Here is a 15,981-nt window from a genome sequence, read left to right as displayed (position 1 = left end):
ACATTTATCTTCCTCCTGGAAAAAATCTGCCAAGAAAAATTGATCATCTAGTGGCATAATGTAGCTTTGAAGTACTGTAAACATACTCTTTTCCACAGATCGAGTCAAAATTCCATGGAATCACAATTTCTCTTCAATGCGCAGAAATAAAATTAAGCAGATTTCTTAGATTGCCACTATACATGTATGTTAATTGTTTTTTAAGTACACTGGAACAATTTTTTGTGGAAGGTTTGTGACCACGTATATTGCAGAAAATAACACCATGCGGAAAAAAGTACATCTACAGTATATACATGTATAACAAATCATGATTCGGATTGTCTTTGTACCTTTAACATCTTCCTCCTCCTCCAATTCTTCATCAATGTCATCGCCTTTCTCATTGCCTTCCTCATCATTTTCAGTCCCTTTCCTCTCCTGCTCCTCCATTTTGTCTGACTCCTCTAAAGTCTCTCCTTTTGGCATCACCTCATCATTTGCCCACAATGACTTGTTGCCACTTCTCTGGTGAGCTTGTACAAATTCTTCAAACTTAGGATCATCTTTCAACTTTAAAAATATATAATTATGTTCCATTGTGTACACAGAACTAAAAGTATGAGTATGTATAATCTCCAATAATAAGCTTAATTACACATGTGCCGTACGATATACAAAAACAATGTTGCTATTACACATATATGTACATGTACTTAAATCTAGATCTGGTCAGACATGAAATTTTTTCAAGTATTCAATCCACTACCAGAAACTGTTTAAATTTTACCTCTCCCAACATCTCAGCAACCACTTTTTCTCTGGATTTTTTCTTCTTTTCTTTCTTCTCATTATTCTACTCAAAAAAGTAACCATGCAATGCTAAGCTTGAAAAAGAAAATTAATTGCAGTTGCCAATCCACAATTTTGAGAGTGGGTATTTTTTTTTCATTTAGTTTTCATGTTTTTATTGGACTACAAATCATCGAGATTTTCCTAGGTTCCCACTGAAAAGTTTATGTATCTGCATACTACATTTAATTTGAGCATCAAATTGACATACATTAAAATCTCAAAAATGAAGTTTCAATACATGTATATGTAAAAGTTAATCTTAATCAGAAGCTGGAAAACCAAGAGGCCCATGGGCCACATCACTCACCTGATCACTTAGGCTAAGAAAAAGCAGAAATCAGTTCGGTATTGAAAAGTTTAAATATAAATGTGGTTCCAACATTTGATCTTCTATTGAGGCCTTGTCCTACCTCCAGGGACATGATTGAAACACTTTTGAAACTACTCTACACTACTACACTACTCTAGGATGTTTCTGAATTAATAAGACTGGCTTTGATCTTCTTGAGAAGAAAACTTTAATGATATATCAATTATATTCTTTTTTATAACTTTGATCCCCTGTTGTGGCCCCACACAACCCCTAGGGGTCTTGATTTGAACAAACCTGAATCTACACTAACTGAGGATACTTTGACATTAATAAGACTAATCATGGCTTTGCTGTTCTTGAGAAGAAAATTTTTCAAGATTTTTTCCTATGTATTCCTAAAACTTTAATTGCCTATTGTGGCCCCACCCAATCCCCAGGGGTCATGATTTGAACAAACCTGAATCTACACTAACTGAGGATGCTTCCATAATAATATGACTAATTGTGGCTTTGCTGTTCTTGAGAAGAAAATTTTTCAAGATTTTTTTCTATGTATCCCTATACATGTAAAACTTTGATCAGCCATTGTGGAACAAATTTGTGTTGAACACAAATTTGAATCTACACTATGTATAGAAGATTTCACTTAAGTTTCAACTTTTTTGGCCAAGTGGTTCTTGAGAAGAAGATTTTTAAAAGATACCACCTCGGGAAGAGGGAGTGGCCCTTCATTTGAACAAACTTGTATTTCCTTCAAGGGTACTTTGTGCCAATGTTTGGTTGGAATTGGCTCAGTGATTCTGGAGAAGATTCTGGAGACAAATTTTGATCCGAAAAGCTCACTTGAGCCTTCGGCTCAGGTGAGCTAAAAATTGGGTTAAGTGCATTTTTTAAGTGGGTCAGGATGCAACTGCAAACAAACAATATTTTATTATAGGCCCAATTCAAACTAGAACTGTCCAAAAGGGACAAATACCCCCCGCTGGGTTTTTCAGAGAAAGTACCAAATCACTAATGTTTTCTAGATGTGAGAGGTGTTCACAATTTCCTTAAACATTTACAGTGAAAATTTAATTACTCATTATATATTTTTATACGTCCGTCTTACGACGGGACGTATTATGTTATAGCATTCATGTTTGTCCGTCCGTTAGCTTTTTCATGTCCGGCTCATAACTTTAATACTATTAGGCCTAGAATTATCAAACTTTGTCAGCTGATACATCTAGGGTAGAAGGTGTGTCGCACATTAAAACCAGGTTGCTCTGACCTTTAATAAAGACGCTAAGGCCAGATATGGAAAAATCATAACTAGAAAACCATTAGACTTAGAATCAAAAAACTATGTCTTTTAACTTTTAAATTACACAGTCCCAAAAGATGTCAGAGTATTGCAGTATCTTTATTAAAAAAGTGTTAAATCAAGAAAATACTAGTCTTATTTTTTTCATTATGTTCTTTACAGCAATCTGTAACAACAAAAATTCCACCTCTCCCATGGGTGTAATGATCAGGCACTGGTCAAGGAAAATTTTGATAGCAGAAAATTGCATGTCAAATTAGAGAGAAATTAATGAGTTTAGTGTGAGGAGATAACTGGTAGAGCATCTCTGATCAAGCAGGTGTTATCTACATCTCTTGGGAATTGGGCAAAAGGAATCAGTCTCTTAATTAATAATGCTTGTGTTGTATTGAATTGTTCTTGTTGGCTAGTCTTACTTTCAAGATAAATTTGATGTAATTAAAACTAATTTGATATTGTATATAATAATTAAAAGTTATATGATATTGTATAATATAATTTAAACTAATTATTTATTGTACATTTTTTATTTGAATTTTTATATCTTTACAACAAATTGCAGACTGCCTTGTCTCGCTAAGATGTCATTCAAACAATTGAATCTAAACTGTTTATGATAATTTAACAATATTTGATGGGCGTATCATGCTGTGGTAGGCCACTTTATTTAATGAATGAAACTAAGGTGCAGCCTAATAAAACATAAACACTAATAATTACAGTGTTTTTTATTAACATTGAAAAAATAGTTTGCAACTATCTGCCATCTTTGTGAGACATGACACTCTGCAAATTGATTGTTGAAAAAAAGAATATCATAATTAATTATAGAAAATCAAATTGATTTTAATACCTTTATATCAAACTCATTTTAAAAATAAAAGGCTGGTTTTAGTAACTATGTATTTTGACAGACATAAATTACAATTAAGAGACTTCGACAACAGAGATCTTTATTTCTTTCTGCCCAATTCCCCTGAGATATAGATAAGACCTGCTTGATCAGAGATGCCCTAACAGCTTCCCACACTGAACTCATTAATTAATCTTTAACTGGATGCATGTCCACTTATTACTCCCAAGGGACAAATGGATTTACACTATCTGCTGTGTAATGTAAAAACTGTTTTTAATACTTTGTGGGTTTTTTCTAGTTCTAATGAGTAGTTTTAAGCTGTAGTTCACATTTTTGTACAGATGTTCTAGATTCTATGTCTCAAACCTTAGACATGAACCCAAAATGACTAAGTCAATAAATTAAATTAAAAAAAAAACACCTGTAAAATGCAGAAAAATTATCGAATAATGTTGAAAATACCAGGTGCACATCTTCATATGGTAAATAATAAGTGTACAAATTTTCATACAAATCTATGCAATAGTCTCTGGGAACAGATCCAGACAAAACCACATAATAAAAATGAAAAAAACTCCTGTAAAATGCAAAATAATTATCCAATCATAATGAAAATACCAGGTGCACACCTTCATATGGTGAATAATAAGTGTACAAATTTTCAGACAAATCCTTCCAACAGTTTCTAAGAAATGGTCCGGACAAAATCTCGTCTACAGACAGACGGACAGACAGACGGACGTGCTGATTCCAATATACCCCCCCTAAACTTCGTTTGCGGGGGGTATAACTATCATAAAAAGTATATGTAATAACTAAAGATAACCCACAACTGAATGTCACTCAGTATATCATTATTTATTGATTATTGAGTCATTATTTATTGAGCATTGAGTTATTATTTATGGATCACCGAGTAATTATTTATAAATCATTGACTACCTTGGCATTATCATTTTGTTTGACATCGGTATCTTTGTGTTTCTTCTGGAAAGCAGAACTGTCACTTGAATATTTGCTCCACGCTCTCGGTTTATTCACATCACTGAAATCCTTTGCTTTCTCAACCTGTAACAAGTAACGACAGATAATTCAAACTAATGCATGATAATTTTTATGAATTCAAATAAACTCTGTTTCATAACTTTCATACAAAAGTATAAATTGTATTATACTTTTGCATGAATTTTGCCTATTTTCTTCTTGGGTGAAAAGGATGAACAGTCCATTTCAATCTTTAAATGAAATCATTCTTAATTCAAACATACACTAATTCTGCTGGCATCGATGAAGGTTTTATTAAGTTGTTTAACAGCCTGGTCAGCTTCTGCTTCAGAAGAGTATCCTATAAAGGCAAAGTTCCTAAACACTCCATCTTTGGTGAACTTAAGAGAACAATCTGTCAGCGTTCCAACTGCTCCAAATATCGATCGCACTCTCTCCTCTTTGATCTGATATAAAGAGAAAAATGAAACATTTCCAGTTGTTATATATGCTGGATTCTTTAAATCATTAGCTGCATAACTGTATATCTCCGTAAAAAAAAAAAATAAATGACAGATTGTAAAGCTATAGTGCTACCCAGAAAAAAACAGTATATTTATTGTACATGTTGTACAAAAAGTTGCGATCTGTTCTGGATTTATTTCACTAAATACTTACCTCAATTGCACATACAGTCGTTTGTCCAGTTCCGAATTTTGACCAGTTCCGAATAATTAATAATAATTAATAATTAATAATTTAAAAGCTGATAATTAATAATTAATAATTTCAAAAGTGTAAACGTAAATTCATACATATGGTATGAAGGCTTATCTATGAGTGTTAGAATTATGTGAAGTTTTGATTTATTGCCATCAGTTTGTGTCCGCTACCGTACTTGCAACAGGCAACATACTTTTACAATGCAACAAATCTGAATCCCCTCGACGCATTTGTCTGCAGAAAAAAGTCTGTAAAGACATCAATTTTTCACATAAAACAACATTTCAACCATCAAAAGTAAGTTTCATATGTATTTTAACAAATACCAAATTTAAAGCTTGCCGAAAATATATAATTAGACCACCGGAAGATATCGGAATATTTTTGTGTTCTCATTTTCCTAGTTCCGAATACCCATTATAAACTCTATATAATACATTAGCTTTCTGTTATTTCTTCATTGTAAATGTGACTGTTATTTCTCTTTACCCTTTGGAAATACCACTTACTTACTGGTAGGCATTTATTTTAACTTATCCTAGGCATGACAATTGATAATGTGTGGGACGGATATTTTTTAATATACCGGTAAGGTCGAATTGCATGGGAACCGCTAGGGTATTCGGAACTCGTTGGCTTATTCTTAACTAGTAAAATGAGTACCCATGTTAACTTGCTAAAATAGAAAGTTTTTTTGAAAGGCTGAACTTTAAATTCATGAAACAACATTTAATTCTGCAAGTCACTGAACTACTTTGACAAACAAATTAGATTTTGAAATAATGCTGTCATATATTTATAGCAGCGTCTAATCGGTTCCCTATTCGCAACTGGTCAAATGACTGTATACTCAATTGACATCTGCACAAAGTGCATTGGACCGAATTGTCTTGCCACTTAAAATGGCAGAATAAATAAATGAAATTTTTGATGCTCTCAATTTCAGATGCAGGTGGGCTATTAACAATGGACATATATGGGATGTTTTGTTGTGGAAATAGAATATGTTGGGAACACAGTAATATTTTGAGATGGCAGTTTGAAAAACAAAAAAAGAATTTAAAAAATCGATAAATCAGCACGTTTTTGTGTACAATAAATATACAGTTTTTCCTATGGGTGGCACAGTAGCTCTCTGGTTGTCGATCCAATTTTTTCAGACTAGCAAGCTACAGATCTGCAGCTATCAAATCAATGTACTGTAACGTTGCATGGAAAATGCTTTGCAATAACTCTCCAAACTTAAAATACATATATATACCTGATTTGTATTTTTTTTTTAAATGCATCAATATACACTCATATTACCGAATTTGCTGTCTAATTCCTGACTTGTATTATTGAATTGGTCCTATTGGTTTGTATTTGCGTCTGTATGTACTCATGTTATTCAATATTCACTTTATTCAAATCCCTGCAAATTTAAGAATGAAATCCTTCCCCCAAAAAAATCCAAGCCCCATTTTTTTTATCTGTATGACCCCAAAGAAACCCTTTTCCGGGATATCTCCCCTTTCATGGACGTTTAGAACATTGCCTTTCTATACATACATTCATGTTATTCAATTTGCTGCTTAATTCCTGACTTGTATTCGATTCATATTATTCATATTGTATTCAGTTTACTTGGACAGAACCAATGTTCGTCTGTATATATAAACTCATGTTATTCCATTCATCCTTCCTTACAGTATATCATATATTACCATAAAATATTCATATATATATATATATATATATATATATATATATATATATATATATATATATATATATATATATGTATATATATACATATATATATATATATATATATATATATATATATATATATATATATATATATATATATCAAAAAAAATCTTAACACCGAAATAAACTCTACCGGTTTCATTTTCAATCTTCAGGAGTTTGACAACATATTGCTTAGTTACACATAAATACAAAATCAATATTCTTACTGTGACGTCAAAAAGCGCTAATGTGAATTTACGCATTAGTAAAGTTAATTATGACGTCATGACATAACGTAAGAAATTTAATACGGGAAATTAAATTTTCCATACAAATAATACAGATATAAATTGCGGGAAAAAAGTATATATCTGATACAAAATATAATTATGTAGCATTTAAAACAGGTTTATATCTGTTAATAAAAAGTTTTTCTTTGGTTTCACGTTCTTTTTCTGTGGTATCCCTTCGAAACTTGTAAAAGGGAAAAATACCGATGTACCCCCGTCAGTGACCATATTAGAAACTGTGCCAAGAATAAAAGTCCCAACTTAACCGTTTTTCCCTTTTACAAGTTTCGAAGGGATACCACAGAAAAAGAACGTGAATATATATATATATATATATATATATATATATATATATATATATATATATATATATATATATATATATATATATATATAATATGAATTATTTTAAATTCTGGAGATGCTGTGAATCATTAAAATGCGTTAGATATGCAGAAAATAATCACGTTAACGTGTACACCGTCAAATTATTCAATTCCCGAATTTAATAACATGATTATGCCTAATCTATAATATAATATACATATATATATATATATATATATATATATATATATATATATATATATATATATATATATATATATATATATATATATAATATGAATTATTTTAAATTCTGGAGATGCTGTGAATCATTAAAATGCGTTAGATATGCAGAAAATAATCACGTTAACGTGTACACCGTCAAATTATTCAATTCCCGAATTTAATAACATGATTATGCCTAATCTATTACATATATCACAACCATATAATATATACAATAAAGTACCTGAGTACGGTGTACTTATTTCAAATTATGTAGAAAACTGACCAACCTGCTGATAGTGATAATACCTTCAACTTCCCCAGTACATCAAGCAGTTCTATTTTTTTTTTCACATCTAAAGAGAAACAAGGCATACCTTTTTGGGTAAATTTTTCACGATCAATCGCGACATATCTGTGTCTTGACTGATGAATAGGCAAGCACGTGTATCTGTTTCTCTGTCAATCTTAAACCGGAAGTGCTTAATAATAATGGAGTGACTTCCCTTTGTTATTGATTTTTCAGTTGGAAAGGGCAAAACGAAATCAAATTATTATGTCTTTTTCGTAATTTTTCAGCAAAAATGTCAGAAAATGCTATCGTCATAAGACCTTTTAAGGTATGCATGTTTGTAGAAAAGGGTTGTCATTTGAAATTTTTTGATGTAGATGATAAAATTTTATCCATTATGAATGGCATCTCATTTGTGCCATAATCTGTACCATTCTTTAATGACTTCTACAGTATTTTTAGGAGACTATTTAACATCAGTTAAAGTCCATTAAACATTTAATCATTAAGCTATTTGAGCAGACCGTACTGCCAAAAAATATACATAAATATTTGTTTAATTCGATCTAACATCCAATAACATTTAGTGTTAGAAGGACTGAACATGCTGAAGCTAGCTTTTGGTTATACTATTTATAAACATGTCATGAGACTCTAGATAGTAGTTAAGGCGGGGGGGGGGGGGGGGGTGTTGTTATCCATGCTTCAGTCTCAGATGCCTGTGGTAAAAAACCAGTGTGCAACTTCTTGCAAAACGTTTGTTGTGTACCTATACATATCATTGTAGCTGCAGATAAATAGCTCGCTGGTCTGAAAAAAAAATATGGGATGGACGACCAGAGAGCTACAGTGCCACCCATTGAAAAGGTGTATGTTTATTGTGCACAAAAACGACTGCACTGTTTCTCGATTTATTTCTCCATATGATTAAACTGCCACCTCAAAATATTACAAACCGTGTGTTCCTAACATATTTTTTCACTACTTCCACAATAAAAAAACATTTCCCAAAACTGTTGTTAATATCCTTCCTGGGCCTGAAATTGAGACCATCGAAAATTTCACCATCTTGGGTGGCAAGACAGCACACTTCGTACATGACTTTTACATACAGTTTTGCTGTGGAAGTAGTAAAAGAATATGTTAGGAACACAGGGTATGTAATATTTTGATATGTACGGAGAAATAAATCAAGAAACAGCACACTTGTTTGTGCACAATCAATATACACTTTTTTCAATGGGTGGCACTGTAGCTCTCTGGTCGTCCATCCCAATTTTTTCAGACTAGCGAGCTACATATCTGCAGCTAATATTATCATTGGTATTGTTTATAAAAGAAATTGATATGGTCTTCAGAGATGAAGAAATTTGTTTTTCCAATACATTTAATGGTATATCTGAAAGCCATATAAGCATACAATTTATTTATTACTTCAATTTTTAATTATTTAAATAGATCATTGGTGAGGCCTTTACTGGAATAGCTGGAGTTTTCCTCATCATAGCAGCAGTTGGCAAGGATTGGGTTGAAGTCCAGTTTTTCCGCACCTCTCACATTATCACCTGGGGATTATGGGATATCTGTGTCGGTGGACTTTGCTTGCCGGACAGCGGTTTGATTTTTTTTTTGATTTAGATTTATTTCATACTCATAGTTCTTGAATCAATCCTTAATTATTCTGTAGTCTATGAATTCAAAGAGAATGAATTCAACATTCTTAAAAAATATATTTTAACATTATGATATTTAAGTGACCTAAATGTTTCTAGTCAAATCAAACTAAAATTTAAATTGTACTAATTTTTTATTGTTGTAGATATCTGTACATTTATTTTACAATATTTTAGATGAGAGTGGTTCATTTTCTTTCTTTAATTTGTAAGATAATGACAGATATATGGGTATCTGATTATTCAGGCTGGCTGGAGGTTTGTCAGGCCTTGTCCTTGGTTTCCCTCCTTCTGTGCCTGGGGGCCTTTATCTGTGGATTTGTGGGCCTCTGTATCCATTCTCATTGCAGCAAGAGGTTGTGGTTTGTCTTGGCAGGGGCAGTTATGTCCCTTGTAGGTAAGACGACTTTACACAAATATACATTGAATCTCACTACTAGCAAATAAAGAAGATTACCAAATTTTCATGACACCTCATTTTTTTTTCAAGAATTTGTTATTTATAAGCAGAAATAAATTCAAAACTTTGGGTTATTGTCTTATTAAATTCTTATTTATGCAAGAATAAAAATTTTGTAAGCAGAAGGGCTTGTATAATTACTTCAAAATAAAGAAATTGCAAGTGACTAATTGGAAAAGGAGATTTAATTCTTCATTCCAGGTTTATTTATTTATTTGATAAGAAGAATTTTTCAAAAAATGTTATTATATGCATCAAACAGGTCTCAATTTTTGTTAAGGATAATGTTAATTCAGTTCACTTTGCCACTCTATAAACATAATAAACAGTACATTCTTATATTTCATATTGCTAACTGAATCATGTTTTTATTCGGTCACCAAATTTTTTGAGATATGGGAACATATTTTGTTGGTTTCTATAAACAAATATTATATAATGTTATTTAAGGATTAATTATGTTAATTCACTTTTACAAATAGTTGATTCTGTTTATGATTCATGTAATTAGTGAATTTAAACAAATATAAAGGGTTCCTTTGTTGATTTATCTAGACTAAGTATTTTTAAAAAAAGACAAATTTTTGCATATAAACAAAATAAGCTGTAAAGAAGAGGGCAGTATTTGTATCTTAATGTTTAGTAATGGTTTATATTGTTAATTAGAAAAAGTAACAATCACAATATGTCCATTAATTTAATTAAGCTTATTATTATTTGTTTTGATATGATTTAATTAAGCACTAATTAGACTCTATTTTTAGAATCATTTAAGATGTATGGTATTTTTCCAGGTAATTATGATGACTAAGCTGTTAAACCCTGTTACAAACATTTATAGGTATGTTCAATAGGAGAAAAATATGTAGGTGTTTAAATTCATTAAGTAAGATTACCAAATGGAGTATTAAGAGTACAAAAAATATCTATTTTTATCCTATATTTAATTGGATCTAGCAGATTAAGGTGTTTGTTCCTATTATTTATTTACAGAGCTAAGTCCATGCATGCAGAAAATAATTAAAATATTAAGTCACAATAATGGTATCCCATTCCATATTTAGACTAAAAATCACTTTATTTGTTTTTCAAGTTGGTTCTAGGATATGAAATAACTGCTATCTGAAATTTTGGATTTTATTCTTACTATACTAGTTTGAACTTTTTATGAAGGTGTCTTAGACTGAACATTTTCTGGAGGCATCTTGGAAATGGCCTTGGATGAATTTGAGTTAGCCCGAGAGCGCGGCCTGTTTGTTCTAGGCATACTTACTGGAATCCTCATTCTGTGTATAATTGCTGGAAACTTGATTGTCATTTTTTCATTCATAAGATGTAATTTTGAAGTTTTTGTGGCTACTAAGTACTTCATTTTCTCCATGGCAGTGGCAGACATTTTGTTAGGAGCGATTCATCTACCAATGGTTATGGCTTCCCATATCGGAGGAAATCAGATTGCAAAACTTCCAGCTGTGTGTATCATACGCCATGCCTCGGCAATGGGTATATATTCTGCTGTGATGTGTAACCATGTAGCTGTTGCAGTGGATCGCTATATTGCTATTATATGTCCACTGAGATACCATACATTAATGACAAAAAAAATTGCCATCATTATTTTAGTTGTAATTTGGATATTCAGTTGTATGTTAATGACTGCCCCAGTGATGATTAGAATATCAGGTGATAAACAAACAGGAAGTGACATTATGAATTACTGCGGACCATATCGTGAGATTTGGCCTTTAGTAGACAAACATGGCATTCTGGCTTTCTTGGTGTTTATAACTGTGATACCCGTTATTCTTTATATTAGGATTTTTCTTGTGGCACGTAAACAACAGAGGTTTTTAGCAGCAGTTATAAGAATGGCATCATCAGATGAGAGGAAAATGAATCAACATACAGCCAAAATCATGACACTATTGCACTGTATCTTTGTATTGTTTTGGTTTCCCTTTTTGGGGACAATACCAATGTATTTTATTGATGTTAATACAAATGTAAGAGATGTCGTAGTGCGTAGTGCTATATTTTTAGCAAACTGTAATTCAGCTGTAAATCCTTTTGTTTATTTTTTGTTGAAAAGGGAATTTAACTTTGCATGCAAGGCCTTCCTACAGAGAAACCTTCCTTGTCTGCTCAATAGAGACTCAGAAGAAAGTTCACTATAACACAGCGGTGATTATACAGAGTATCTCTCTCTGTTATTACCCACCTGATGTATGCAGGTTTAATATACAGTTGAAATTCGGTATCTCGAATACAGATATCTCGAATACCATGGATATGTTGAAGTGAATTGGAAGTCCCAACCACTTATTCTTTAAGTATTTTACCCTAGATATCTCGAATCCTCAGATAACATAAGTTTTTCCTTGGTCCCATCGGGTTCCAGATAATGAGGTTCAACTGTACCATTATTCATATTGATAAACTTTTCATTCATTCCTAATAAATAGAATGAATACTATAGGATAAATAAACCATTATTCTTTCCTATTATTTATTTTATTTGAAAGAAAGATTCAGGGTTTTTTTTTTCCTACATGCAGTTCAGGTGTAGAGAGATTAATATGAGTATGTTTCACCAGAGGAGAGAGTGTATAGAAATTTGTTTCTTTTGTGTAGCTCTTCTGGATCTGCTAACGTTAATCATCTATCCAATCATGTTTAACTCGGACATTATCAACCTACAAACAGACAGACACTGGCGTTATACACTGAAGACCTGGAACTTTGATTGGACGTACGGCTTTGGATGGGGTGCTTTTATATTCACCACTGCCGCTTCTGTGTTCTTTATTCTTCCTTTGGACGACAAGAAGATTGTCACAAAACCATTCTGAGAGGAATCCAGGAGTCCAAGGCATGTTAATCATATTATGGCTGGAACTATTACTGGGGACTTATAAAAGAAAGAATTTGTTTGGGTATTTAATCTGTAGAATATTTCATACAAGATTGCACAACAGTATTAAATTTTACTGTATAATCTTACTAAAGATGTACAACTACTAGTAGGCAGTAATAGATCAAAAACTCGTGATCAGATATTGTAAAGCAATTCTCTATATTTATTCATTCACTGCATATATGATGTCATGATTTATAGGAAGAACAACTGCTTGCAAGACAAAAACAGTTGCAAAGACAATATGATGCATTTAGTGCAATTGTGTATGATATAGTATATAAAATTAATATTTACTTGTACCAATAAAACCCTGATATAGATTAATCAGGCTGTATACAGATTTTTTTAAATGCCTGTATAGCATAAAAGTAGGAAGCCAAAGGTTGAATGTATTTTTGATTTTTAACTTTTTTAATTTATTGTGACATATTCAGATTTATTACCTACTAATGATTGACTTTCTTCAATGTCAATATCTGGTATGACATAATTGTTCAAGATTTAACTTTCAATTTGCCACAGTGTTTTAGAAGTTGTACAAATAATGTGCCATCTATTGATCAGTCATGTAGATTAATTCACAGTGTCCTCAGTTTTAATTTCACTTCCCCAATTTGAAAGCTACAATTTTTCTAACAATAAATATAATAATCTAGTTCTTTTAAAGTTACTTTCTGTTCCCAAGATTGGTTGTCATTTTTTCAGATTATTGCTTTTATATTTTTATTTTCATGTACATGTATTATGATTTATCTTTTATTATGTCGCTAATGGTGCTATCTCAAGTTTATTTATGCTAGCTGGTTTATTTTGTTCATACTTCAATGCATTCCAATACTACATATACTTAATTAAGAATAAATTATCAGCCTTTACTTGGTTGAAACATTTTCAAAATAGAATTTACAGAATCATCACAAATAAATAATAGATTTACTTTGAATGCATTAATTCACAGACATTGTCTGGTATTTAGATGTACAGTGAAGACAGTATTTATATCTGTTTTATTTGATTACAAGGGGAGACGTGAACTTTCTTTGGTAAAATGTGAACAAAGCATGTTGAACATTCACATGAAGATACATACAAGTCATAGCAATGATGTTCTTTTTTTCATTTAACAGATTTACATAAGTAATGATTTACAACAATATTTGTTTTTTTATTGATATTAGATGGTTGTGTATAGTGTAGACTGTTACATGTATAATGATACCTATTGATTTTCCCCCATTTTGGATAGCTTTAATCAGAAAGTTCATCATAAAATTAATAATGGGACAAATCCTTTATTTGTTGAGAAGATCTACCTCAGTCATTGATGCTGTTTATACTGTATTGTTGTTTGTTTACTTACAAGTGAAGGATGTTGGATTTTACTGTAGTATATTGTGTTGTAAATCCATACGTTCTCTAACCATAACTTACAGCCTAAGCTCTTTTAGGATTTTTGTTATTAAAAAAAAAAGAAAAGAATACCAAACTTTTTGTGTTTCCTTTTTATTTTGACTTTTGATTAAACTTGATGTTGTTTCTTGACAAAAAAGAAGATATTTTCCACTTTTCCAGTTATATAAATGGCGTTCATTTAATGACCTTTATTATATGACCCTGACCTTTGAGATATGATTTTGCAGCAAGCCCATGACACAAGTAGGTCAGCAACGCAAGGTGAAAAGCGTTTCAAAGATATGGTTGTCATAGGCGTCGGAAGTGAAAAAAAAAATTCAAACCTAAAAAAACTTGACAAGCAAAAAAAAAAAAAAAAGTAAAATTGAAAATTGACCAAACCCAAAAATCCTATTTGGGGGGTGGGGTGAACTTCTTGAAAGTGGGGGGGGGGGGCTAAACCTACAGCCCAATGTTCAATGCCTGTATTATGTCTATCTTGGCAAACTTGCCAAAAAAGGGGGGGGGCTAAGCCCCCACCCCCCGTTCCGACGCCTATAGTTGTATATCATTGCCCAGCGATCATAACCTTTGAAATATGGAATAGATTTTATCATCATATAACTGCTTTATCGCTAATGATTTTTTTCAAAAGCAATCTGATTAATTGGTGAAAATATTTTAATGGGCACAATTTCAACATACCTGGCGAGGCAAACTTGGCAAATTCGTTATAGGAATAATAGTCATATATCCCATGAGAGATAACTTTCTTGTCAGAAGGTCACCGAACCTAAATTCAATTTTTAGTCATTGGCAAGAATACTAAGGTTTCAAAACTTAAATCATGGTGATGTACGGGGTTTTAATGATTATTTAGTATCTAAGATTACATTTTTATACAACCGATAACATGGGGAAAAGTGTTTGATATAACGTTACGTTAAGATAACAGAAATATACATATATGTAATTTTTGTCAAGTGTCAATTAAGAGTACAGCCCAGAAAAATGAATGGATGGTTGCAGATTTAACTTAAGTAACTGTGAGCATTTAAGGACCCTTCTCACCTCCCCGTGATCATGAGTTTAATAGCAAACTCCATTTGTTGGCATTATGTAAATTAGATGCTGTGAAAGTTTCATAATTTCATTCAGAAGCTTTGGAGGAGTTGCGTCAATATTATGGGTACACCCTTTTTCGAGCACAATGGCAAAGTCCATTATTTATTAATAATAATTTTAGCTATGCGAAACCCTATGTATGTATCTTTCCGATCGGAACGTAAAATAGGAGATGCACAATGGCACTTTGTAATATTCTGTGAAAGTCATTAAATTTTATTCAGTGGTATAGGAGGTGTTGTGGATAAGAGATGGGTACCCCCAAGCTTAGAAGTCATGTTTTGCTATGGGAAACCCCAAATATCTTTCCTATCGAAACGAAAAATAAGAGATGCAAAAAGGCACAACGTTATAAAGATTTTGTGAAAAGTTCAAGTTGCGGATAAGGGTGGCTACCCCACAGTAGATGCAGGCACGTAGTATTGAGGGAAGGGGATGGCTGTCCCCCCACTTTGAAAGGGTGGATGGCCCCCGCTTTTTGTAGTGGTATAGTTAGACTGTGGTACGTAATGCACTTGGTAATGTACATGCAT

At 32.0% G+C, this 15,981-nt stretch overlaps 4 protein-coding genes across 5 annotated transcripts in view; 3 read left to right on the top strand and 1 right to left on the bottom strand.

Annotated features, from left to right (window-relative positions):
• LOC133197573 (probable RNA-binding protein 19) overlaps positions 1–8,055 on the bottom strand; it is a 33,032-nt gene extending 24,977 nt beyond the window's left edge. For both annotated transcript variants that reach the window (XM_061333674.1, XM_061333675.1), the window contains exons 1-5: positions 7,967–8,055; positions 4,575–4,757; positions 4,249–4,374; positions 770–835; positions 333–552 (exon numbers count right to left, since the gene is read on the bottom strand). In XM_061333674.1, the coding sequence (XP_061189658.1) occupies positions 333–552; positions 770–835; positions 4,249–4,374; positions 4,575–4,757; positions 7,967–8,002 (631 nt within the window). In that variant the 5' untranslated portion in view covers positions 8,003–8,055. The remainder of the gene's footprint in view (positions 1–332; positions 553–769; positions 836–4,248; positions 4,375–4,574; positions 4,758–7,966) is intronic.
• LOC133197576 (3 beta-hydroxysteroid dehydrogenase/Delta 5-->4-isomerase type 2-like) overlaps positions 1–15,981 on the top strand; it is a 132,808-nt gene that overhangs the window by 83,244 nt on the left and 33,583 nt on the right. The gene's annotated exons all lie outside the window — the stretch shown is intronic.
• On the top strand, positions 8,115–14,417 carry LOC133196601 (p53 apoptosis effector related to PMP-22-like). The gene is made up of 4 exons (XM_061332466.1): positions 8,115–8,209; positions 9,340–9,496; positions 9,802–9,951; positions 12,646–14,417. The coding sequence occupies exons 1-4, from the start codon at positions 8,174–8,176 to the stop codon at positions 12,861–12,863; spliced, it is 561 nt and encodes a 186-aa protein (XP_061188450.1). The 5' UTR covers positions 8,115–8,173; the 3' UTR covers positions 12,864–14,417.
• On the top strand, positions 10,947–12,609 carry LOC133196599 (histamine H2 receptor-like). Its single transcript, XM_061332465.1, has one exon. The coding sequence runs from the start codon at positions 11,226–11,228 to the stop codon at positions 12,186–12,188; it is 963 nt and encodes a 320-aa protein (XP_061188449.1). The 5' UTR covers positions 10,947–11,225; the 3' UTR covers positions 12,189–12,609.

The sequence above is a fragment of the Saccostrea echinata genome, unplaced genomic scaffold (assembly GCF_033153115.1).
Source record: "Saccostrea echinata isolate AGI-Se365-2 ecotype Australia unplaced genomic scaffold, CSIRO_AGI_Sech_v1 ptg000030l, whole genome shotgun sequence".
Lineage (NCBI taxonomy): Eukaryota > Metazoa > Mollusca > Bivalvia > Ostreida > Ostreidae > Saccostrea > Saccostrea echinata.
Note: the sequence above shows the minus strand (reverse complement) of the source record. Positions and strands in the feature narration are given on the sequence as shown.